The sequence below is a fragment of the Clinocottus analis genome, unplaced genomic scaffold (assembly GCF_023055335.1).
Source record: "Clinocottus analis isolate CAN_PGR_092001 unplaced genomic scaffold, fCliAna1.0.p SCAF_23, whole genome shotgun sequence".
Classification (NCBI taxonomy): Eukaryota; Metazoa; Chordata; class Actinopteri; order Perciformes; family Cottidae; genus Clinocottus; species Clinocottus analis.
This window is the reverse complement of record NW_027175965.1, coordinates 2,863,968-2,891,682: the sequence shown is the minus strand read 5'-3', so window position 1 is coordinate 2,891,682 and position 27,715 is coordinate 2,863,968. Positions and strand designations below refer to the sequence as shown.

The 27,715-nt window shown below is 43.6% G+C and overlaps 1 protein-coding gene across 2 annotated transcripts in view; it reads right to left on the bottom strand.

Moving 5' to 3' along the window:
* The window catches only part of pik3r3b (phosphoinositide-3-kinase, regulatory subunit 3b (gamma)), a 176,852-nt gene that overhangs the window by 93,896 nt on the left and 55,241 nt on the right, over positions 1-27,715 (bottom strand). For both annotated transcript variants that reach the window (XM_068589669.1, XM_068589670.1), the window contains 2 exons: positions 26,581-26,658; positions 6,006-6,137 (listed from right to left, as the gene is read on the bottom strand). In XM_068589669.1, the coding sequence (XP_068445770.1) occupies positions 6,006-6,137; positions 26,581-26,658 (210 nt within the window). The remainder of the gene's footprint in view (positions 1-6,005; positions 6,138-26,580; positions 26,659-27,715) is intronic.

The window sequence follows — 27,715 nt, the reverse complement described above, 5'->3', positions numbered from 1 at the left end:
AAAAACCTCCTCTTATTCAAAAGATTATACGAATGAGCCATGAAGAACTGTTTTCTGGAGCTCGAGGCGTATGAGTTGGCCTGAGCGTGAACATAAAAAACATGAACGATCTGGAATATTCACCTCATATTGAATCATTGCAAAAAACACAAACTCACACTGAAGCTAAAGTGAACAGAAAATTAAAAAAACTAATGCGTTTTTTTTTTTACCTTTCTCAAACTTTCCAGTGTTTATCGTTGCAGAAGACGGTAGAGCAGGACGAGCATTAAGTGAAGGTCATGGAAGGTGAGAACTGATATCGTGATCCCAACACGCAGTTGGAAGCAGCTGAACCGGACCGCTTGACATGCATATTTATTGCTCAGTGATTTGTGTGATGCAGCGCTCTGCATGTGTACATGTTAGATATGTTCCGGGCGTGAGAGTGCTGATATGTATTGATTGACCACGAGAGGTACTGGTGTGCGTTTGGCCCTGCGTGCGGGAAGTGTGTGCAAATCGATCCTAATAACACGGAGTGCCAACAGAGGGAACTGACCCAACATCTGACTGGATACTCAACAGCTGACTGATTGAAGAGATGGAGAAAGAGAGAGAGCCATAGCTGGAGAAGAGCTCCATTTTTCCATAGCTGTGGTCGTCGGATCTCATTTAAAAATCGCATTAACATTCATGACATAAATGTATAAAATGGCAGACCCGAAACATGACTGTCCACAACATTTTGAGGGTAATTTTACTCCATTTGCACAGACAGGGAAAGCCTTTATGTATTAAACTACATCATGAGAGACCCACCTCTCGAGCATCATTAACCTCTTTCTCTTTAATATTTACTCAACTAAATATTTAAATGGTGTGACATCCCTATGTATCTTTACTGCACTGTATATGCTGGTCTTTTAATAAAGAAATGTATTTAAAAAATGTGGCGAATATGCCTTTAAAAGCAGAGGAGCAACCGATAGTGTCTGTTCACAGTGCAGCCAAACACACGCTGGGCTGAGAGGCTTCATGGTGTCACCTTAGAGAAGACTAAAGGATTCAGTCCGTTACATGACGTGAGCTCATGAATACAGCCGCTTTTGTCCACATTATATCCAGTGGACCCATGCATCATTTCCTGTGAGTCCCTTGGAAGTGGATCTGCAGTGTGAAGCCCACGCAGGCTGGTGGCAGAGAGGTAATTACACAGTGAAAGATATTTCATGCCTATTGATGATAAATGATAGTATAAAAATGGGTTTTGATGTTGTGAATATCAAAGTTTTATACGTGTAGGAGGCATGGGAGACTCAAGGAAGTTCAGGGACATATGTGTGTGTGTGTGTATATATATATATATATATATATATATATATATATATATATATATATATATATATATATATATATATATATATATATATTTATTTATTTATTTATTTATATGTGTGTGTGTGCATTTTGGGTGGGCGGTGATGGATGGATGACAATCTGCTGCAGCCTGATGGGGGTCATCGAAGTCGCCTCTCTCTGTCTGACAACTACTGATCATAGACGACCACACACACACACACACACACACACACACACACACACACACACACACACACACACACACACACACAATTGATTGATTGAACCCAGTCAATAGAGGTCAAGGCTGCAGAGGGAACTTGGCCCGTCCATCTGGCCCCGCGGGACTCTGGAAGACTGGACAACTGGACAGCGGGGGGAAGAGGAGGGTGATGGGAAAGTATCTGTGGTTGAATAGGACTTCACCTACTTTGGGACTTTTTTGGAGGTGTCTTGGATGCTTTTGTCCCCAAACAGGATAAATAAAAGGGAAAAACTCCCCCAACTTTCTCACTTACTGATAATGGTTTACACAACACTTATTTTAGGCAATTTACACAATGTAGACAAGGGGTCTATAAAACAAGCACTGTCTTCCATTTCTTTTTTAGAAAATCCAGGCAATCGTTGCAATGTTTTTTTTCTGCACGAATCCACTAAATGCACTTTCGTGTCACTTTGAAAAAAAATGTGCCTGCCAAATGAATTGCATTAAACTAATAGATTAAATTATCCAATCAGATGATCCCGGGAATGAGGTCAGTTCTTTCTGAAACATCTTAAGGGAACAGGAATAGCCATGTAAGTGATTGGAGGAAAAACAATTACACTTTTAAACTGTCAAAAGCTTTAAAATGACTAATGACATCAAAACAGGAATTCAAGTTCTGGTGCTCTCTCACATGTTACACATTCAGATGTGCAAAGATGGAGTTGCTAGTGTTAGATAATACTTAATATTCTCCCACGGTCCACAGTTTGGTGACGTGGTCGCTAAAGAGATGCCAGATTTGAGGGATAAGGTCCGGGTGAAGGGTGTCCAGATGTCCGTTGCGTCCTTTTGACGGTGATACTCCGGAGCATGAGAACATGTCAGACCCTCAGAGAGCAGAGGCGACTGACCCGTCCCATTTGTGTCGGATCAAACGGGATGCCAATTTGATCGCCTGACAATCTGCAAGTCAAAATCCTGAACACGAGGAGAGAAATTCGCGAGCGTAAAATAAGATGTTGAAGAAGGTTGGTCTGTTGGCCGTCAGCGGGTTCAATATCTCAACAACTTTGGCCGGATTACCATGCGATTTTCCAGAGGGTATCTTATTCAGACTTTTTCCTCTTGCGCCACCAGCTGTTCCAAAGTTCACTTGTGAGATTAGACATTAGAAACGCTTAACACAACAGAGCTAACAGTGTCAACTGGTATAAGGGTATGTAAAAAAAAGGGGTTATCTGATTGATAGGATGTTAAATTGATCAGATCCTGAAGAGTGCCATTGAACACAAGAGTTTTTCCTGCATCTCATCCCTAAAGGAGATGGCAAACGGTCCCTGTCTACAACAGCGTCTCTCCTCTGAAGGCCCAGATGGACATCGGTTAGTCAGACTCAGACTGCTGGCCTTTATCCTCGCAGACAATGACCTCGTTGAAACCATTAAGGTAAACGAACTCTCTCACTAGTGAATGAAAAAAGACAGGGAGAAGATGAAAAATAGGCATGTAGGGAGATGAATAAAAAGAGAAAAGGCAGACGGCAGGAAGTGTAGAAGGTCTGAGATGAAATTGTTAAAATGAGTGACTCAGAGACCAAAGACAGGCAGAGGATGGGAAGAATTAGGAAGGCGTGGACTGTGACTTTTTAGATTTACACAACATAATGGGTTAAGGCGCTTTGGTAAATGTGATAACGACTTTCTTTAAAATAGCTGGAAGTATAAAAGCCACAGAAAAATAGCACAGGCCCGATATCAAAGGGCTGATTGTAGTCAGGATGTTGCAGGATCAGATGAGAAGAGGATTATAAAAGGATTACAGCCATCTGATGACAAGAAATGTAATTATTCTTTCACTGAAAAAAAAAAAAAAAGTCTACACAATAGAGTGAAGATTGCTCTAAAATTGAGAATGATTGGACTAATTTGAAGGTTAAATGGAGTTTGATGACGCGCATTAACTGTTATTTTCAAATTGAATTTAGCTTCAACCCAATTTTGAAATCATATTCAAATTTAATGTGATTTCCCTAATGGTATCTGTAAAAACTGCATGATCTCAAGATCTAATTGTATGTTTTTAGGGGGAAGGCCAGTTGCACTACATTGTGTGAAATGATTATGACATCTGTCCTAGTGATGGTTCAGTCGGGTTTAAAAGTCATCTGAAAAATCCCTTCCAACTCCGGACATTCTATCTCTCTTTCTAACAGTGTAAGGGGATTCCACATGCTGAGCCAATGACTGGAAAAATGGATGCGGATCAAACGGATGAGAGCTTGACTCGTCTCCCAGAGAGCAGGACAGCCAGAGGAAAAGTAACAATTAAAATGGAATGAGATGGGATTTAAACCGTTCCAACATCAACAAATCCCGGGGTTTAGACTAGGATGGGAGAGACAGTAACTTCATACGAGGAACATTTGACTGATTCCATCCTCATGGATATCTTTCACAAAGTCACATCCTCAAAGTCCAGTATAGACAGCGCTCGGTAACACAACGATCGTATGATAAAGTCAGAAAACCCAGTTAATGTGACAAACTTTCCTAACTTTCTGGTCATAGTTTACCAGTCTTAATTTAATATGGATGCCTCTATATGACCGACATAAGTAGACAAGACCAAAACGATGTCTGACCCTGCACTGTAGTAAAACGTGAGGTTTTCTATAAAAGGTACTCAGAAACACTGCCGCTTTCGTCAAAAGGGGCTTTCTGAAATCAACCCATCAAAATGACAGCTCCTCTTAGTAGCAACAACTTTTTTTTTGCAGCTGTTTGGTCACAATTCTGTTCTTTAGGGTTCAGACTGTTGGTTTTAATAGAGCAAGCCATTTGAAGACATCATCTTGGCTGTATAACGATAAGCCTTTTCTCTCAGTATTTCAGGCCATGCGTGCTCATTGACGGTGTGAAAAAAAACAACCAAGCTAATCAAATGCTTTTTTTACAGGACAATGACGGCAGGGTTTTGGAGACACAAATGCGATCGATGCCGCTGTGTCACTTGTCGTGCATGTACGTGGATTTACAGACAAATGTACCGCTTGTAGCAACCGCTAACACGGACTAAAACGTACGCCAAAGGGACAGGAAACTACCAGCCAATGGTTGGTGAGGGAAATATCACCTGGTCCCAAACAGAAACCTCTGGCATGGAGACGTGGAAGCTGAGTGAAGCGCGGGCCAAAATGGCAGCTAAAAAAAGAAACAGCTGAGCGAAAGAAAATCTTACCGATTGGGCAAGGAGATCTCTCGATATTATTGCATGACTCATCGTTACTGTATAATACCCTGTGATTTCACAGGAGGAACCTTTCCGTGCTCTTCAATTTCAATTTCAGCGGGCTTAACCTTGGACGACCTGCGCAAAATACTTGGTGCATCCTTTCAAAGTGGTTCATCCTGACTTAAAATGTTTCCATGAATAAGTAAAATAAAAAAAAGGGCTGTCACTTAACGGGACGAGGACCACAAGGGAGAGAAAAAAAACACTTGCATAATTGAGGTTCTTTTTTGGAGACGGAGATCATGTCGCGGAGCTTAGCCGAGTAACATTTTGGGGGGGTAACAGGGAAGCTGGTGTGAACCTCCTGCAAGCTCAGGCGTTGCCTCCACCGCGACAAGCGCGCGCCACCGTGCGTGACGCCGCCACGCACCAGTCTATTCGTCCGCCTGTCCGTCCGTCCGTCCGTGCGTCAGTCTGTCAATGACCTTCTTTTATGTGCACACACACACACTGGCTTGCAGACCGCCCACGTGCAGCTCAAAACTCCAAATGTCAAGGTACGGTTCATTAAAGATAGATGAGAGCGTGAGAGTCCCTAAAAGCCGGCGAGGGGAGGGCCCGCCGGGGCGAGGTGGGCGACAGGTGAAAGGGTGAACAGGCAGGTCAGCTGTGCGGAAAATGAGAGGAGAGAGAGAAGGACCTGGCAACCAGCCACCTTTTTTTCTTCAGCTCAGAGTTTGTTTTCATTGAATCCCGAAGCTGTCAGGGGATTAGCAGACATTTGATGCTGATGAGAGGGTGCAGCCTCGTCGTCTTTACATCCAGATAGGGCAGAAATCCGTCAGGTGTGACGGGTGTCGGCGCTCATGCCAAGTGACAGAGGCAAAAAAGAGAAGGAAAAAAAAACACACACACACCCTGGGCTCAGATTGAGTTGAACCCTGCAGCGTGTGAGAACGGAGAGAATAGGATGCAGCTGGAGGGCTAAACTCACACCAGCCACAGGCCACGAAAACTAAACTGTTGGTAGTTTTGCTTTCCAAACTGTAACATAATCCTGATCAGGTTTCATTGCTTTTCATTGTACAAGCAAAGGTTGGCTCATTTAAATACTAAGAATTAAACACGCAACAGGCAACCTGTGGTCCTGATCATTTGGCTTTTACCTGTTAAAATGTATCCGGATTTTGTCATTTGAGTGAACCTTGAACTTTGAGTGTACCTTGAGCAGTGTAGACCAGCTCGCTGTAGACTGTGGCGGGGATGATAGGGGCCGGCAGGTCCTGCATGAAACCTCTGAGGGCATCAGTCAGAGAAACCACATCATACTGGTCCAGGTCCACTGAGACTGGATCTGAGAGGACAGAGAGGAGGCCAAAAGAGAAGAGTTAGAGATTGTGGATGTCATATAGTGATTTAATGAGTTCTTTTAAATCTGGGTTTTTAGCATAGATGGGTTTTTGGACACGTCACCAAAGTTAGAACGGCAATATTAGTCAATAACATTGTTGCTCTCAAACAAGAGATCTCACTAACGTCTCGCCAGATCAAGGTTATTTAAAAAAAGAAAATGCCACATCATCATACATCTTTGTGTGGATTTCATGGTCCAAATTGGTGGCAATTTGGTCTCACTAAATGTATTCACGTAGAAGTCATATTGCACTGAAAATGTGGCCGAGAGATCTGGAACTACGCTAAAAATAAAACATTTTAATTATCATGACAATGTCATTTTGAAAGTGAAGCACGTCTATAAATAGCTCAGCTGATATTCCTGGTTACAATGTAACTAGCCAGGGCAGCACTATGTACTTGCACTGCAATCTGAATGGAGTCCTAGATGTGGCCATGAACATCAGAGAAATACATGTGGGGTTAGGTCAGCGGTAATCAGATCGCTCAGAGTGTGTCAAGTCTCACGGCCGCCTGTCTCTGGGAAAAAGGAATAATGTCCCCTCAGTATGATGAAAAAAAAAAAGTCCAACACAAAGACAATGTACAAACCTCTCTGCCGGTAGACTAAACAACAGATAAGAAGCCTCCGCGTGTCTGTGTGAGCGCAGCAGCAGATTAGCAAAGGACAAACCTCACGGCACCACAGGACGTTTATTCCTGTCCTCCATCGTTCACCTCGACCTTCTTCCTGCACGTTACCTCCACTTGCCCTTCCCCATTTCTGCTCTTAACCTTCCTCCACTAGCTTCTCTTCCTCTATTGACCTTTTTCCTGTTTGCCCCCGAAACCTTTATCTTCCTACATTACCTCCATTTGCTCCTCTTTTTGCTTTCCTCCCTTTCCTCCCCACCCCTTCCACACACCATCTTCCCATCCTCCATGTGCAGCCCCCCACTCCCCACCTCCATTCCATATGTACCAGACCCTCTGGAGCCAAAACGGCAGTTAAATCTCATTGATTTGCCCGTCTGACTAATGCCTGAATAAACTTAACCAATCACCACAGGCCAGTAACCCGCCAGGCCATTCATATCAATGGATGACCTCTTCACACCGCAGTGCTGAGGCCTGTGTTATCGTGCAGTGATTTGTCTGGGGGATTCGATCACCACAACACCCAGACAAAGCAAATTTGGTGTTGCCATGGGACCCAGGCTTATGAAAAGATATTAATACACGTGTGTGTGTGTGTTTGTGTGGAAGGGTATTAGAGCATGAAACAATGTGATTCCCAAAGACCAGATTGTAATTTGTTGATTTGAGAGTGCTATTTTTATTAGGTTGTGATCTGTACGAGTGGTAATAATGTCCATGGTGCGTGTTAGCAACCAGGTTGTTTAAATTCTTTGTTGATTCTCTTGATTCTTTGCGTATTTACATTTTGTTTCGCCAAACACAGTTCCCCTCGTATTGGGCCGTGCAATATCTGGAATGTGCACTATGTACTAATGTAGCATTATGCGGCTTATTTATAGTTCATGACCTGCATACATTGCCAAAAACATAGCAGAGCATTATTTTGACATTTTGAACAGTAGACATTTCTTGCATTTCACTTTCCAACTTAGCCTTTTGAACTTTTTTTTCACAAATTACTGTGTACATTTGGCAAATAAAGATACTAATATGAAGCCTAAGTGGCTAATGAATTGCTGTAATAGGGGAACATACAACCAGTCAATCTTTTCCTGGCTCAACGACCCCGTATTTCAGTGAAAGATTGAACTAATCCCATTATTTGATTGGGTTGTTGTGATGAAAGCTTAGCTACTTGGAGTACAAGTAAGGCTCTGTGTAACGACTTTGTTTCAGACAATGACAACATTTAAGTCTGCAAAACAGGATTTTCAATAAAGCAGATAGTGTATGTATGAATCCAGACAATATGTTGACTGGTCATGAGTTGGATACGACTTCAAAGAGTGCAGGAAGGCAGCAATGACAAAAAACTGCTTGTTTAGGGCACATTTTGCTGAGACGTGACCGTCTGTCTGTCTTTCCCACGCTAACAGCAAAATGGCACAATTGTTCTCCAGAACTGCGCATGATTTCTTTGAAGCCAGTGGTTTCATTATTTAGTGCTATGAGCAATCGGACGGACATAATCTGGACACAAACGCATACGATTTTAAAAGAATTAACCAAAGACCTTTCACAGACTGTTAGGAATGGCTATTTTTAGTTTTTTAGCAGACACCACACAAATTGGAGTCTGATATCAGAAACCGCCGTAGAAATTGGTGGACCATTTAACCGGGATCTGTAATTAATCCATGCTTTCCTTTTTGCATGCGATCGACCCGATTGGATTGACCGTCTGGTCCTATTGACGTAGACGGAAGCCTGGCCCGGTAAAGACGGTCTGCATAACACAGTCACCGAAAAGGAAGAGGAGAAACCATATCATGGACTTTAACAGAGACAATAAGAAGCTGATTTTGAGCTAAAACTAAAATATAGTGTGTAAAAAAAAAAAAACACGAACACTGAGGCCATTGGAGCGTGGAAACAGGGGCTTACCACTGGGTTATGGACCGGTACGTTACCTAATTCAATATCCTCTTAATACGACACATTAAGGAGTCCTTTTAAAATATGTTATGTTCTCAGAAATGTTCAATGTACGGTATGTTTCCCTCATTCGTTATGTGGAAATCACAAACTCTACAGCTGATGTTATACTCTTTGAAACCTACACTCTCAAATATGTTGGGAAAATAATGTTTTTTCTTGAATTAATATTGATATCTCCACATTGGCTGAATGGATTTTCACCATTTAAACTGTCTTTGAAACAAACCTGTCCCTTCACTCTTTCACAATTAGAACTGCGAGGACAGCCCTTATCTCTTATACTGTTTCTAGCAGCAATATAGGACCTTGGAACATAGAAGTTAGCAAGTTGACTAACTAGCCTGCAGGAGCTCACCAACCAGCGCTGCAAACAGTCACATCATCACCAAGGATCTAACATTTACTATCGCATTTGCTCTGTGTGGAAAGGTAAACGTTAGATCCTGTTTGGATGCATTGTGTTAGGTAGCCTGAAAAATTGCTTTAGCCCGGAGGAGTTAAGGAATCTAAAGGCCTGTGTTATTTGTTTTTCTGCAAAGGAAGACAGTAAATCCCTTTGTAAAGAGAGGCAAGTGTCTGCTGACCCGTTTACTGCGAAATAAGACCAGACAACTGTTAATGTGAGAGAAGCAGCCGGCATGAAAAATCAGAGCTTCCTCCAACAAATGTTCTGCCCTTTCCTTAAATTTATATATTCACAATGGACCAAATGTATTATAAAAGGCATAGCTTGTGGTGACCAAGCCACAGATAATCATCACTTATTCTGCAGTTGCCTGTAGCTGTGTGGCTCTTTATTTAGTTTCATTTATGGCTCCTTTTAAGGACACATTTTGGGGTTTTAGGGCACATTTACTGTTAATTTTAGCATCAGAGCTCATCAAGGTTGTCTCCAGCCGTAGCAGCTCGCTGTCCTCTACCTGCCCAGCAAGTTAGAGACGAGCTGAGGAAGAAAGTGAGGGATCTAGATGCTAAGGAGCTGGATATGTTTCTCAAGAGTTGGAGGGGAACAAACCAGAGCGAAAACAACAGTGAACATTGGACTTGCATTGATCCGGTGGACACAAAATGTAATGCGAATGTTGCTCTCTTCTGGATGCGTTTATATGCATCTGTTTGCTAACATGCTGCTTTAATACTTTATTAAGGTGCTAATGATGAGAGCATTTTTAGCTTGTTAAATTGCCCCCGTTCTTTGTTTTTGGGGGGGTGGGCTTATTTTTTTTTTAGGTGGCTAAAGAACATTTTGCTGCTGGGGCCACGCCCATCGCCAACTGCGGAAAAATAATACACTGACTATAAATAAGTATTTCATACCACACCCACCTCAAATAAATCAGCTAATAAGCTATTTATTCATGACAAAAGTAACCTTAGGCAGCAGAGGCCTGGCTCTTTTGAGGTAGTTGAAGTCAGAGGGACAGTTTTAAAAGACATCTGGTGAGAGTCGTGCTCTTGCATCACAGCCAAGGCAGCATCATTACACTGTTCACTGAAGGATTGGGAATGAGAAATCCTCAAATCAATTCAGTCCTCTGTTTTTTTCCTCCTTTCTCTGTCTGTCTGTCTCCTTATCTTAAGTTCAGGTCTAACTAGTTTCTGATAGTTTCTCTGCAGCATCACCTTTTTCTGGCAACATTTTTCCCATCTTATGCCACCTATCCTCTTGCCTTGCCACTGATCTTAATAGAAATGATGTCCAAGAACAATTTTTTCTTGAAATGGGTAGCGCACACGCACACACACGGAGGATTGTGAGGCTCCGATCCAATTTGTTTGCTCAGCTTCGTATTTAACTAACGTGACCACATGACAGACGCGCGGAAACACACAAATCTACAGGCTACTACGTGTGCACTCATACCCAAATAGGTCACTATTGATCATCACCTGTACATGTCTGTGCATCGACATGCTTCCGACAGATTTTTCCGATCTTCCTCCCGAAGGAACAACCTTGACGTGTCACTTGACCTTCGATCTGTCTCCGTCTTTTCACTCATGACTTCTCTGTCATTCTTTTTCTTCTGTTTTTAGTTGTGGTTTTTTGCCCCTTTTTCTTCTGCCTCTTTCTGCTTACAACATATCACTGGCTATAAGCACACACACACACACACACACGGCCAATTTCCTCTTCGTACTTGATCCGTCAGTCAGCTAATCAAGGCTTTTTTCTGACATTGGCTGGGGATCAGTTGACAGATGGGCAGATGAATGAATGGAGTGGAGCCGGGTCAATAGTCAAGGGCAGAGTCCAGTTATTGGATTGCATTTGGTAGACATGGTTGATTGGCTTCGATAGGACTTGGTGGAGAGATAGATGTACGTGGAGAATAGTTAAAGTGTACTTTTAGAACTGAAGGTACAAACGAGAACCATGTGGGGTTCTTTGAGTTTGTACTGATGGAAGAATACAGTCAAATGTTGAATATGACGTCTGCTGTCGAGCATTTCTAAGTTGCCTATTTTCAGTTTTTACTGTATGTTTGGAGAGGGGCATATTGCATCTTCAGCATACAAACGGACATGGAGTATTAGAATCAGTAAAAGCAATTATGAATGTTATTTATGCATAATGTTAACAGTGTCTGCTTTTATTTTTATTATTTTTCTTCAATGATAAAACAACATCACTAGAAAATACTAAAATATATTTAGTCGCTTATGTCATATTACTAATTACAGAAAACTATTACAATTATTGTGATTACTACTTAAGCATGAAATAAATTGGTTACTTTAACCCTCTTGATTTTCAGTTAAACACTCGATGTAGTACACATGGAATCATATTCACGCTAACACCCACATGAAGGCATTGACGTAGCATTTGCTAACTTCTGGGTATTATCATAACATAAAAACCATCAAACTTAACTAGAAGTCAGGAAATCTTATTTTCTCAGTCATTTCTTGGGGTAACTGAAATATGTTTTGCTCATAGAGGTACATGTACAGGCAACAGTCGTGGTAAGGAAGTCATAACAAGAGAAACGTAATATTCAATACTGATACTAGTGAAATTTCAGGATTGTCGAAACAATAAATCCCATGCACTTCAATATACACTGCTTTATTACCATTTGTATATTGGCCAAAACAAAATATTACAAGATTACGTTTTCCTTCGCTCAATACAAATCTTTACTGAATAGAGCCTGAAAGCATCGTGCGGTAGCAGTGCAACATTAGCTGTTAGCTCAGTTGTGTCGCCAAGCAGCACTCTGCCCCCCAGACCTTGCTTAGCATAGAGCCCTGATCCCCGGTAGCTGATGTAGAACCACTAGTACTGTCATGTTTTAGCATCAACTTGCTCGCAAAACATTGTTTTTTTTTATGACATCCTGAATTGATGGTCTGTGACAACACTCAAAATAATTATGAAAAAAAATGAAAGAATGTTCAATTTAATTTGGCCACGGTTGTCAAATTACAGCCGGGCTGTCCACAGTGAGCTCTCCAGGAACCATAAGGCCTGTTTGAATGTTTTGTCTATTGTTGAGGTCACCGCAGCGAGGAGCTCAATGTCAGAACACAGAGTGTCTCTGCTATCTGGAATCAGTGTGTGCAGGTACAGTAGTTGGAGAAAGGTCTTATCATAGGCGTAAAAAAAAAAAAAGAAGAAAAGTTGTGCGAAGGACCCGGTTTCTTTTGAACTAGACGCCGCCTCGTAGTGTGCGGCGTCCCGGGCCGTGACATCTCGAACCGATTCAGAAGAAGGACGCACTCTCGCCGAACTTGAACTTGAGCCACAGGAAATTTGAAGGACAAAATCATTCCACTGTTCACACACAATGACGGCAGTATGGTTTAATCAGATAAAGCTGTTCATCTCTGTGCATTGTGTGTGTGTGTGTGTGTGCGTGAGTGTACGTGTGTGTGCACGTGCGTTGGTGTGTGTGCTCCCTCGCAGCAGCATTCCAATAAGAATCTCATTACACTACAAAAGCTGTGTGATCATCTGCTCTAGCCAGCATTACAACAGTCTGGCTCAGTCGAACAAGCAATTTGCAGACGGAAAACTGCAACCCAATCCAGCGGATTTGCGGAAAAAAGTTGTTTGCGGCTAACCCGATGCCAGTTATTAAATTAAAGGTGGGAGAGTTAGAGACTGATAGAGGCTGAATGTATTGTCAAAGAACAATAGATCGTGATTTAAACCAAGGCTTTTTTGAAAGAAAAGCTGCTACTTAAATATAATAAAAAAGGGCAGTTCTCCTTGATAATCAACACTTAAGCTTCATGAGAAACCACTAATGAATTTTGGTATTGATAGACTCGGCATTGCCATGGCAGCAGCCAGCATGTCAGTTCACACCTGATCTCATCTGCATAACCGACTGTTAGCATCTTGTACACACACTGCAGTGGATTACTGTTAAGCGTAACGTGATCAAAATAGAGACAGAGCCCGGCTGACACGATGGAGTAGAGATTAAAGGAGCCATTGTTTGTGTCACCTAATATCAATGCTCAGCTTGCATGAAGGAATATGCAATGTGAATATGAAGGCTCTGCAATACCTGCTGTGGCATGACATGAGCAGAGCCATGTGACGCTCCGAGGGGGGTAACATTAAAGCCTTGATAAGACAAAATGGTGTAAAAAAAAAAAAAAAAAAATCAAACAAGCTAGCAGACATCCGCATCTCAGGAAATGAATCTGCTTGAATAAATAACACTGAGAACCTATTATTCCGAAACGTGACGTTCACTTACGACATGACTGCACATGTCTTTCTTTTGTCTTCTAGTGACAACCGCCCGTCGAGTCTCAATGCTCCTGTTGAGACTGACGCACCCCTAACCGGGAGATGTTAACCACGGGAGGAAGATGAAGATCTAACAGGTTTCTACATAGCACGGGATGTTCCAATCGCTCAGCTGCGTCGCGTGGCCCGACGTTCTCATTTGACCCGTTTAAAAAGGCAATTACGTCCACGATGCAGAACATCTCAGAGTGGAGACAGAGCGTCCGTTATGGACGTCAGACAAACAGCGATGGTCTCCCGAAGCTCCTGTTGCGTGTCCTCATGAGATTAACGGATCAAATAGCACACATGGCAAAGCACACGGTCATGGGTCACGGGTCATGGGTTTGCTGGTTCCTGAAGAAACACAGGAGATGCTGTGTTTCGTCCTTGGATTGCTGCTTTCATCATCTTCTCCACCATCTGTATTCAATCTGGTCTTGTAAATGCACGATACAGACTCGGCACCTGGGGGGAGGAGGGAGTTTTGTGCTTCCTCGTCTTGCAGGTTGCCGTGGATCGTGGCTCGTTGCCGTGCATGTTGCCGTGGTTCTGCTTGCCGCCCACTGCCGCTATTTCTATTATTAGTCATTATTCTATCATCTTTATAGATGTCATCGTTGTTGTTGTGCATTTCTCAGTCTTTCTTCCCATTCTAGGGAAGTTTCATTGCTTTCTTTTCTGTTGATGCATTGCTCGCTCATTGGAGGATGTACTGTCCCACAGGAACGCTGGGTTTCAGAAGCCAAGTCTATTCATGCTACACACAAAAAACATGGCAAAACAAAAACAGCAGTAAATTCCTGTATGGCATTTTATTTCTTTTTTTTTTACTTGCTTTCGGAGGAATGTACCCAGCAGCAAAAAATACAAAACACTGGTGAAGTTTCAGCAGATAAAATAGCCGGCATCTTAACGTTAACATCAACGTTGAGTAGCTTTCAGTCTTAAGTACTCCCTCTCCTCCGGGGGCGATCGACTCAGCTTTCAGTGGCGTTTGGTGTGGCTGGGTGGTGGGAAGACGGCGTGGGCAGTGAAAGGGCGTTGCCGGGTCCGCTGCACTGTATCCAAGCCCCACGTTTCCTTCTGAGACCTTGAGAAGTGGATCTCTGTCATAGGCCATAGGCGCTCCAGTGATAAAGAGTAAAAATACAACAAATTAAAAACCAAGATGTGGCAAAGGTTACGGGAGCTGCATGCACTGCTGCTAACGTGACAATGCCGGGTGTGGGCAGATGAAAGAGCTCGGCTTAGACCTGCTCTGCGGGACACACGGTGAAGAATTATGATCTACAGTCTGACACTGGTGGAGAATACTGAAGGTGACAGAGCTCAGAGTGATCCACGTGTCGGTTTTTAAAAATATCGCCACACATCGAAAGCAGATGAGCAATAATCAGTTGAGCATGAACACACATACTTGAACTTTGAAGAACACAACACAACTTTTTCACCACACTGAGTCATGACGGACGCATGCTGGGCAGCCAAAACATGTTCAGATGTCCAACTTTTCTGAGCACTTTTAGGACTTCCCATGAAAATGAAACCGCTCCGAAACATCGGAACTTCAATATCGACAATTCCGTGGCGACGGGGTTCTGTCCCTTTAATCCCGCCCCCGTTTCTGTCAGTGTAACGTTGAGAGATGAACCGGCCTCTGGCAACATGAAATTCATCCGAACAAACTTTAAATTTTGATTTGATTTGATTTTGTAGTTGTTTCAGAGTCAAGTCAAAAGTCAAAATGATGCGAGATGGGTTTCTGCAGTCATCGCTATAATCAAAGAAGAAACGGTCACTTCTGGTTGCCAAAAACCAAGATGGCGACAGTCAATGATCAAGATGGCAACCACCAAAAAGCTGAACTTGAGGCTTCAAAAGTAGTCCACATCCTAATGGGTCCACTTCTTTTATGAAGTCACGGCGTGTGACCAGTTTAATGGTAGTTTCAGTAAAGTGTAATTATTAAGGAAACATTTAAAGACACCAATGTAACCATGTGTGATAAAATATCTCCATCTAAAACCTTTTTTTTTTAAACTTTTAATGCATATTTGGGCTTCATGCGTATTGATCTACATATAAGCATATGATTGCTTTTGTATGTCTTTTTTTATTTGTCCTTACCTATAGCAATCAATTTACAAGGAACGTTCCATGTATTAGGGCAATAAGTTATGTATTGTTCTACCTCTTAAGCTTTTCTCATTATTGGGGTTATTACAAAGCTTATTTCATTTAGTGAGTTAGAAACTTAGTTGACCGCAATATTGGAGATTTAGATAGATAGATAGATAGATAGATAGATAGATAGATAGATAGATAGATAGATAGATAGATAGATAGATAGATAGATAGATAGATGCACAGATGCACAGTGCAAAACAGACAAACACATTACAAGAACAAACACCAGAAAACGCCATATGAAACAAGACAACAAGACACATAACCAACATAAAAAGATGCTGAATTTAAATCTAAAAAACACAACGAAAGGTGTTTATCAAAAAATCAAACTGCTGCCGGGACAAAAGACTTTCCGAGTCGTTCAGTCGAACACTTTGGCATCCTGAATCGCACACTGGATGAACGACTGTACACAGTATAGCGGACTGCTTTCAGAGGAAACAATATTTGTATGTGAGTCTGTGTGTGTGTCATTTAGGGACATGTCTAAGGTCTGGCTTTAACAATTGTTCTCTCCTGATGAGAAACAGGGAACCAAACAAGAGACTAATGGATTTAAAAAAAGGAAGAAAGAAAGAAAGAAAGAAGGAACCATTCATTCCTCACTGACCGCAGTGTGTGTGTGTGTGTGTGTGTGTGTGTGTGTGTGTGTGTGTGTGTGTGTGTGTGTGTGTGCATCGAGGTGATAATCCCAGGCTGAACCCACTCAACTTATTCTGTTTCTATACTGAATATTCTCTATCACGGAAGTCTACTGTGTGTGTTTGTGTGTAAATGTCTGAACCCGCTCACCTCTCCATCTAGCCATCTGTCCTTGGCATTTTGCTCACACTCTCACACACCACACACTGACATCACAACATGGACTGAGAGGGATGCAAAAGGAGGACGGAGACACAGAAAGAAGTAATAACATGCAGAGAGATGGAAAGGAAGGCAAAGAAACTCTCATACTGGCAGACGGAATAAAGTCTCCAAGTTCATCCGAAGGCCAAAATGCAATCATAGTTGAGAGAGAATTGGCCTTAAAGGATAAATTAGCTCCTCTGAAAATAATATCCCATTTCTGACACAGCGCTACATCCATCATAAATGCCTTGTGTTACATTTTTCATTTTAAAAAATACTGCATTTCACAGTTATTTCAAAAAAGCCACCATTCGGATCTGACAGAGTCCTGATTATTTTTGAGTTGACGCAGAGTGCAAGAGTTTTGTTAAAGAATGAAACCTTGAGTTGCGGAGTCGGAACTTAATACTTGTCCAAAAAAAAAATTTAAAAAAACATCACACACGTTGGGTATGAACTCTATAAAGATTGCAGTTTGAATAGAAATATGAGACATGAGAAGGAATTCTATTCAAAGCCGTTGATCCGTCGCTCCTGTCCGTTATGCACACACAATATGTCTGTATACCTCAGGTGAAAGTGGAGAGAACCGTATGGATCCAAGACAAAGACAGACAGAAGGGGCGGGACTCAGAGAAAAAGTTGCAATTACAAATCCGTCTGCTACTTCAGCACCGCGGACAGCGCCATGGATTTATCAATACACAGCACAGTCGGGTTACTGATATTTTAGAGCCGTGGCCGGGGGCCATAGATTTTTACTTGCACAAACTTCAGTAAGATAATAAAGGATCAATGTGTCAGGCCAACACACATTCAACTTAACAACCCCGCTGACCCCTGCACTCTCTCACAGGGATGGCGCCCCACCTCATTTAACCTACCGTCTGTGTACTGTATGTATCTGCATATCCTGGTGTTTGCATGTTTTACCTCTTGGCTTAAAACATCCACAATCTACAATTAACAAATTAGTGACGACACTGAGGGTCGTAATTACCTGCGCTGTAATGGTTGATATGCATAAATTGGAATAATATACATTACAAAAAGGTACCGTTTTCATTCCGTTCATTTCCATTCACTCCAAACATTTCTACTTTGCTGCTGTTTTACATCCTTACAAACTCCTGTTTTACATCCTTCAGGTTTTTCAACATACTTACTTTCAAGGGAGGGATTATGTATCGAGCGACTAAAGAAGCAGTGGAACGGCCGCAAAAAAAAAAAAAAAGAGACAGGATGAGCAAGGCGGCAGCGGCGGACGCATCTTCTCTAGGACGCGCTGCGTGGCGGCGGGCGAGGGCGAAGAGCCAGTAAGAGACCGAGAGGAAAAGAGAACAAAGGATGAAGCGAGCTGAACCGTGTGTGTGTGTGTGCGTTCCGAACAGACGGTGAAGCCGCAGGTGCTGCTTTAGTCGTTCATGTTATACGGCAGCATATGGCAGAGATAAAAAATCCCGACACGGGAGACGAGCATACAGAGACGAGGGGAAGAGAATGTATGTGTATATGTGTGTGTGTGTGTGTGTGTGTGTGTGTGTGTGTGTGTGTGTGTGTGTGTGTGTGTGTGGGCTATCAAGGCATTTACTGGATAGTTTATGAGACCTAAAACCGTATTTGCAGACAGTGTGTCCGGTTGTGTGTTGTCACACCAGCACTGCAATAGATGACATCATTGAATGAGATGCTGAGAGCTTGCTCAGTGTTCAGGGAGGAGGAGGAAGAGGAGGAAGAGAGGCAGGAGGACAGTGCTGAAGAGATTTTTTTTTGTGGATGCGATGAGCATTTCTTAATGCGGTCGACTTTGACGACTGGAACAAGCCGTGTCCTCGTATTATAAATATGAAGCCTCCTTTCACCTGATCAGATTCTGGTGCAACACCGGAGTATACTTTTGTTTATTTTTCTATTACTGTTAATATAATTCCAAGTATCAGTGAAAGTCATTGTATCACAGAGAAACAATGACTCGGTTTCTGGATTTGTGCAAACGTGTCATCGGATCAATCAGATGTCTTCCACTTTGACTCAAACGTTCTGGTTTTATTTGATCTTTGATTCCTTTCACCTGTTGCACATTTTGCCTTTTTGAGGTTACCCAAACAAAGACATGTTCAGAACTCCCTCAAACGCATTCAACAACAACAACATAATGACCAAAGAAACACAGATATGCAATACAGGTGAAAAGACACACAAAGACAATTACAGCATCTATGAAAAGGAGCAAAACCACCACAAATAAATTCAAAATGATGACAAAGCAACTACAGAAGGACTCAAAACAACATACGAGTGGCTAAAAAAACACAAAGTCTGTGTCTTGCTCGTACACTAGTGAGGCGTTTTGCATGTCTGTGCCCAGGGACCCGCTGTCCCATGGTCCGTCCATGTCTACAACATCTGTCAATGGCAAGATCCGTCCAATATTGTCGAAGTTAGGAACACAATTATGGTTAGGATAAATTGCCGGTCTGTGACTCGACGAGAACTTTGATTTCCTGCATTAAAGTTACACGCCTGTCCATCACCCCGGCCACCGCGTCCTGACTCAAGTCTCACTGCATAAAGAACACCGTCCTTCCTGAATTCTTTATACTCACACTGAAGTGCGAAATGCCAAATTGTCATGTATGAACACAAAGAATAAGGGATGGATCTGCATACACTGCCTGGCCCAAAAAAAAGTCGGCACCTGGATTCAACTACTACTGCCTACTGTACAAGCCTGTGGGGGCATTGCTATGATCTGGGGTTGCTGCAGTTGCTCAGGTCAAGGTTCAGCAACAACAAGCTCATTCCAAAAATGGATTTTTTCTTCCCTGATGGCACGGGCATATTCCAAGATGACAATGCCAGGATTCATCGGGCTCAATTGTTCAGGGAGCGTGAGACATCATTTTCACACATGGAGTCCAGACCTTAACCCCATTGAGAATCTTTGGGACGTGCTGGAGGAGACTTTGCGCAGCGGTCAGACTCTACCATCATCAATACAAGAAGATCTTGGTGAGAAAATGATGCAACGCCGGATGGAAATAAATCTTGTGACATTGCAGAAGCTTATGGAAACAATGCCACAGCGAATGCGTGCTGTAATCAAAGCTAAAAGGCGGTCCGACGAAATATTAGTGTGTGCCCTTTTTTTTTGGTGGCAGTATGTGCAGCCACAGTTCAACTTTACAGAAACAAACGGCAGAACCAAACCACACAGAAGAATAAAAAGGCCGCCGAGAGGAGAAGAGACGGCTTTCTCTCCCACTTGTTTTCCTCTCCACTGCAGAACATGGAGCTCGCTGCAGCCGGTGACAAAGAACTCATCACTTTGACCAAATACGGTGCCTCTGTGAAGACAGCCTGACACCCCTCTGCAGCCAGAAGCTTTTATGTTTCCTGCTCACGTCCACTGTGCATGAGTTTGTGTAGCCGTGTGTGCACTTCTTTGCTCCCCAGCTGACTGTAAAAAACGACGGCCTCCAATAGGTTATTGACGGGCGCCAGAGGAAGATGATGACATCACCTCCGACCAATGGCAGGGCCGCGGCCGACAGACGGGAGGAAAGACCGACGCGTAAGGATGGAGCGGTGGAGATGGAAGAAAAGGATGGAGAGATGGAGCGGAGGAGCTCTTTTAATTTGTGTTTTGCTGAACTCAGCGGCTCCTGTCACCGATGCAGCGAGGGGGCGAAAAAGAACGAGTGATGAATGAGTGAATAAAAAAAAAAAGAGATAGAAGATGAGAGGGGAAGAGAGAGGGAGAGATTGAAGAGAACATAAAGCAGGTGCAGGGACATAAACGATTAGTTAATGGTTCTGGGGCTGCAGATTGGTAGATTGGTTGTTAGCGGTGAGCCGTTAACGGAGTGGATGGGAGGGAGGAGAGAGAGTGAGGCTCCATCTATCTGGAGGAGGAGAGCAGGATTCTCATCACGTCGGTTAAAGTTGGAGAAATTATACACAAATGATTATCGATTGCTTGAGTGGGTGAACAGGCTGAGCTGCGGCGTGTCTCCATACGTCATCGGGTGTATAGCCAGTGTGCATTTTGTGCGTCAGGGTGTACAGTTTGTGTTGAAGACAAAGTATTCTGCCACAGTCTGAGGGAACATGAGTCATTGTTTCCAAAACAGAGACTGCCCACACTGTGCCTGACAAGTTGGCACAGTGTGTGTGTGTGTGTGTGTTTGCGTGTGTGTGTGTTTGCGTGTGTGTGTGTTTGCGTGTAGTACATCCATGCAATCATCATACAAATTCTAACTAGGTCGAAGTGTACAAACAGACACACAAGACACTGACACAAACCCAGCAGTGATGAAAATGCCAATATGGCCACTTTTTCTCACACACACACACACACACACACACACACACACACACACACACACACACACACACACACACACACACACACACACACACACACACACACACACGTATATGGGTTTGTGGTTCCATACTTGTGAGGACACTTGTTGACAGAGCCATCATATAGCACATAGCCGCTGTATATCACATTGCTACTGTAAGGCAGTGAGGAAGGGACAAGAGTTCTTCATTTTGAAAACTGTCTTGACTAACGTAAAGAACGAGTCACTTTTCAAAAATGTCCGAAAAGAAAGTTGAAAAATCACCTGAAAACATGCCTTCAATTCAAAAAACTTCCCAAAAAGTTCCTTGCATTCCAAACCTGTGCTTACAGTATAACACGGTCTTCACTTCACAAATGTCCCTTCTATTCCAAAAATGTCCTGGCAGTCCAAAGAGGACGACACCGTGTGCAAACGCCCTCACTGTCCAAAAACTATGGCCGTCTTTTACAAAAAACACGTCTTTACTTCCCACAAGTGTCCGACTTTTACACAACGTCCACGCTTTCAAAAGAAAATGTCCTCACTAGCCAAAATGTCTTCCCTTCAAAATATTCTTACAGTCCATAAAATGTCCCCACTGTCTAAAATATCACTTTCCAGAAAATCTCAACACCCTGAAAATCATTTTGGTCCTCACAAAGATAGAAGTGCAAACTCACACACACACACACACACACACACACACACACACACACACACACACACACACACAGTTACTGGGCCAACACACTGAGTGATGTGTGGGCACGACAGAACCAACCAGCAAAAAACGGGCCAGCTATCACCATGGCAACGTCTGGGCCGTGTACCAATCGGAGGTCAACTAGATGAGGTAATGTTCTCGAAAGCTTTCTGAGCATGTGTGACTCTCGCAAACTTGCATGAGTGCACACACACACACACACACACAGATCGGATAATACTGTACATATGAAGAGCACGCACACGCACACGCACACACACACACACACACACACACACACACACACACACACACACACACACAGAGAGAGAGATACATTAGGCAGGATCTGTAAAACATTCGGAGAGCTCCAGTACAATGCAACAACTCCCCGTTACATAACATTATTCCATAACTCATGCAGCACGAACACACAACAAAGAGGGGCAGAGCACTGCGGCAGCCTGGTGCTCTTCCTGCAGAGTGATTGATGTGGCATCATGCTCCAATAATGATCCATGAAACATACGAGACCAGTTCTGCAAAACACGGATGCAGGTCATTAATCAAAGTACCTCACGTCACTCTGCATGTAAACAGAAGGTTATTATTTCATTCGGTTCTTTCGTTTTTTGGGGGGCTGTTGGACGATGATGCTGAGAGGAACTTGAGAAGCGGTGTTGAACGTCGATGTCCAGATCCCCTGGTTAACCTTTGACCTCTGTACTCGAAGGCCCTTTTGACCCCTCTCTATGTGACGTAGCGCACAGTCACGAAGTTCATGCTCTCGTACGGAGGCTACAGCCGGTAACACCGTCCGGACACTGCGGCACGCAGCACCCCCGTTTGCCGGAGTCTGTACTTTCACCGGTACGGACAAGCGGCCAGCTAAAGGTGTTGCCACGTTGGGAGGCAGAGCAAGATACTCCCAATCTTGTATTATGCGTCATTAAAAAAGGTGATTTACTGGAGGGACAGAATATTAGAAACACCTCTCAATATAATTCAGTGAAGCAGAACCAGCACTAACCATGACCTTAATGCAAAAACATGTAATTTAATCAACCCGTCTATTGCAGTGTAAAAAAAAAACACCCCCAGCTAAACAGCACAGGCAGATTAAAGGAATACATTAGGGTTGAATCAACATGCTCCAAACGTCACTTTCTAACGCCGTCAGGACATAGTTGTGAATTTCACAGAAACCCTTTGTTTAGGCAACAAAACCCCACTACCCAGGTTACAAATATCATCATGGTTGGTGTAAAACTGAATAAAGTGACACAAGTACAGAAAACAAGACAAAAACGTCACAAAAACAACTGAACACCGGTCTCCTGTGGCTAAAAGTCCTGCGTTGGTTGGACCCATCCACCTCCCGTTCCTTTTTCAGTCTTCCTGCCGCGTCATCACACCTCCGAGGATTTTCTCAGAGTGTCCGATAATGACACGGATGGGTTTACATTAACGCTCAAAGCCCGAAGCATCTCGTATAGATGCGAAGGAAACGCACAAAATAAATAAATCACTTGCGGCTCCCACCAGCCGGTTAAGAAGAGTGAGCGGTCAGCAGTCAGTGACAGATTAGATAGTCAACAAAATATGTTGAATCCCATCACATCAACCAAGAGAGATCCTTAAGGCATAACGTATATGGCATAATATCCAGTAGAACGCAAGATCAGCCGCGGACAGACGGACAGACACACGCACGCACGCACGCACACAGAACCAAATAAAGATGTAGTGCCAGAGCTGAATATCTTTTAAGAAAAAGAATAGACAACCAAGCAAAAACAGCTACAAAAACAGAAGAAAGGCTTTTTAATCAAAGATCACTGCGTCTGCAGTTCCAGACTGCGGAGGCAACCGTCAGGTTTGCCTCCGCTGAAACCAGGAAGAAGACAGACATTTCTTCTCATTGCCTTCCATCTCACCCGCCCGTGCAACTCGAACAGGCAATCTGGCAACTCGGCAACGAGAAGGAGAAAAAAAAAGACGAGAGCAGAGACGGACATCTATTCTTATTCCTCTTTGCCCTCCCATTGTCCTTCCTCACATATCCCATGACATCAGGCCCATCCCGCTCTGCCCTCCAACATTCAAACCCAAACCTTTCACACATGTCAGCACAAATTTGCACACAAGCAACCGCTTTTCATTTATATTCCATAGGATCTGTCCATGTCTATCAGGCCACCTACTGTCAAGAAGCCTGTGTGACTGCGGGACGTCAGCGGCTGCAATTCTCCGCCGCCTTCCTCGGCGTTTCCACCATAACATGCGTAGGATTGCTCTCATGCAACAGCCCCTCTGTCTCAACATATATGTGGGTTTGCGTGTCAAGCCTGCATGCTAAATTCCTCTGAGTGCCTCCATGTCAGCTCCTTTCAGTCAATTACTTGGAGTATGTGCACATCCTGGGCCCCCGTGCTGACCTCCCACCACTGCCCGAGCAAGCCAGGTGCACGTGTGTCTGTGTCTGTGTGTGTGTGTGTGTGTCCACTCAAAAGCTATTATTTGTGCCCAATAAACTGGATTGGATTTGCAGAGTTGTTGAGTTTTTTTCCTGGAGAAAATGTGATGCGCGGTGGGAAAAAATACCAGTCATGACATTTAATTTATTCTTATGATACTGGTCTTCTGGATGAAACATTTGAAAAGGAAATTGCCACTTTTTGTGCAGCACAAAAGTTCAGTGAAGACTAGCAGACAGCCCATTAAGCTCAAGGTATCTTTGCCTCGGATGAAACCTACGAGCAGGCCCTGGGGAATTCTATTGGACTTATCACTGATCACATAATGACGAGTGATGAATTATTCTCAAAAACAGTATCAAAAACAGGACTAGAAGTTTGGATTTGCCGCCCTCTTTTTCACACCTTTGGATGCTTTAAAGTGATGGCGGACTGACAGGTCCAGCGCTTTGTGCAATTTACTGATGCGTTCAGGGAGCCGATGTCCAAACGGCGTTTGAACTGCTCCCCCTCTCCCAGCTGCGCACCGGCGCCTCACAACCTGCCGGTCCTCCTCTCGGGCCCCTCTGCGTGTCGCGTTACCTGGGGGATTCATGACGGTGCGGCACCTCATAAACCTCATGAACATCAAAACGGTGTGGAGACTATGTGCACCATCACACTGTGCACGTCCTTTTTGTGAATAGAGTTAGTAAACAAATACAATTAAACATGATCTTATCTATTATGTTTAGTCTTAAAGCTCGTTGGATGCTGTCAATTGTAATGGTTCCAAACACTATTACATATTCCATCTCCGTATAACTTGTATTCACTGTAGACATACTCAGGGTGCTCTAACTAACTAACCAACTGATTTCAGTTTGGTAAATTTAGGCTGGTGTAAAAGTTCTTAATCTTACTCTGGTGCGAACCCCACAAACAGTCCAGGAACACCAGATAAGAGCGGCCCCGCTGTCCGCTCAATCCCCTTTTGGCGGTCCACGTAGCGCTGACGACGAACGTCAAAACTGAGCGTACGTGTACTTATCTCGGTTGGATGGAACTCAAAAAGCAGCAGTGCGTATTATTTTCCTTGGTCTGAGCCGAGTGAGAGATTGCCCTTGACAGTTTTGTGCATGAATTACTCGAACAAGAGAAAAGTGACTTTAAGGCCTCATTGAAGAGCAGGAAACAATCTCAAAATCAGGATTGTAAGTAGTCATGAAGCCTCGCAACAGCCAAACCTGAGAATGGAGACAACGCGGGAGGCAGGCAGGATGAAACGCCACCAGGCGTGCGCCGCTCCTCCCTCCACTACCGCTCTGCTCTCTCCTCCACAGAGTGGGAGTCTGAATTTGGATTACTTTTTTTTTTGGGAGCTCCCCGCCTCGCTCCCAAAAAAAATAAAGTACGGAGTCAGAGCACTCCCTGGTGGTGCCAAAGCTGAACTTCAGCAACCCAAACTTGTCAAACTTTGTATTCATTTTTCGTCTGGCCGACTCCGGCTCCGTTCAGCCGTCGCAGCGGGACCGACGCGACCCGGCTCGGTCTCAGCGGGAGTCTGTGTATCGGTTTGAATGCCGAGGGGAGCGCGGCGGGCGAGCCTCGGCTGCTCCTGTCGAGTCACCTGTTGCTCCTGCAGTTTGTTGCGCAGCGGAGATTTGACAGAACTTACTAAACTAGAACAATCTCAACACATGGCTTCAAGGTCGGTCTTTGCGGAGCCGAACGCCGCTGGCTTTGTGCATCAGTTAATTTAAGAAGGTATTTCTGTGATTTGGACATTTGATGTCCGTTATTCAAACGTGACGGGACAGTTAAAGGCGGGGGCACAATAACGCCGTGACGTTTGGCACCTGGAATGTAAAAAAGGAGCGAGGATATTGAGCTATATTGAGATGAAGGAACAAGAGGGTCCTCTGCTTTTCACTGCACCTGTGATTGTGTTTCAGGCTTATTTTGACGCTGAATAACTGTTTATCTTACTGGTTGACCATGTTGAGAGTGAGGGACAACACTGGTGGGTCCTCTCGTACATTTGGTCATCGATGTTTATTAGATAGACATCAGAGCTCTGCTGGCATCCAAGCACCTCAACAAAAATACATTTACCTGGCTCTGGTCAGTTCTGTCACTTCCAAATGCAATAAAGTTGATTCAAACTTGTTTTTATTAGTTTATTAGTTGTTGTTTTTTTACTATTTTGCCTTGTGATGCACAAGGAAAAATAAATACTGAAAACACATTTATCGACTGATGTGACCTGCATAATATCTGGTTAAAGGATCTTGTTGTGTTTTCTTTGCGCCCATGAAGTTATGTCTGTGAAGTACGTGACGTCACGCTGCGTGCTGATGGCGTTCACTGCACACTCGTGTCGTGTTGGAAGAGTTCCAAATGCTGACATTTGCTTGCATATCCGCCCTGCAATGAATCTGCTCGTTTCATGGCGTAAGTACCTGAGTCCAGAGCCTGCCGCAGCTCCGCGGGTCCACCAGACGCTGGAGGAACTCGATACAAAGACTCGATGGTCAACCCTGCGGTAAAAACAACAACAGAGGAAGTCAGCTGGGTGTCAGCCTGAAAACGTCTCTTCCTTTAGGGTACGACAAAAGGATAGAGACTAATTGATACTTTAAAAATACTGTTCAGTCTTGCATTACGGCTCCAGATTACTGATGCTGAGTGAAACGAGTTTGCTCATACAATGAAACATGAAACTCAATTGTGAAAAAGTGAAACGAGAAGAGGGATCTCAAGCTCGTATCTGTGCGTTGATGTACCTACACGGCTGGAGTCGGGACGCTGTTAGCCTACCTTACTGTAATGAAGACCCTCCATTACCCTTCGCTGAAATGATTGGAGTATAAACTGTTTCCCGGTTCAGTCAAATCAGATGCAATGTGTTCAAGTCATTTACCTCTGTTGTGTCTCCAGGGTGTTCCATCTAAAAGAGCCCCCGGGGTGCCGGAGCACGTGATAATTAGTAGAGGGGGGTTTGTTGACTTGATGTGAAGTTGATTTCCCTCCTTCAGGCTTTTTTATTATCTCTTTGGTTACATGTGGCACCAATAGAGATCATGCAGATTACTGATATTAGGGGATAGGAATGTAAATACCTATTTATATTATGGTATAGGTAAATGCGTGTTCAGGGGAGGGGCAGAGTTACCTGTACTGTGGTGGGGTCGAGGTCCTAATCTGTAGCGGGCTATATAAAGCTCCCTCATGCATTAGAGCTGTGGTCATTGCTACTGCTGCCACCATGACGGTCCTGTTTGGTCTGAATGTTGGTCAAATGAACACCTGGTTGGCCACCATGTAAACCTCTGTGTCGAGATTCCTGCTTCCGAAATGCAGCCGCCGTATGGCCATCCTAACACTTCCCATGAAGACTGAAGGCAGGGGGAAACTGTCTGTGTGTGTTTATGAACCGCAGTCTAACAAATGCCTCTGAAGCTCATTAGCTCAACGTATGTTGTGCAGTCCATTGATGACCCACAAGGTAAAAATGACAGTTTGTGGTTTCCGGGGGAGTTACATCCTGGAGCCATTTAAGTTTTTTAACAATAGCCGATGCAACTTCTGTTGATA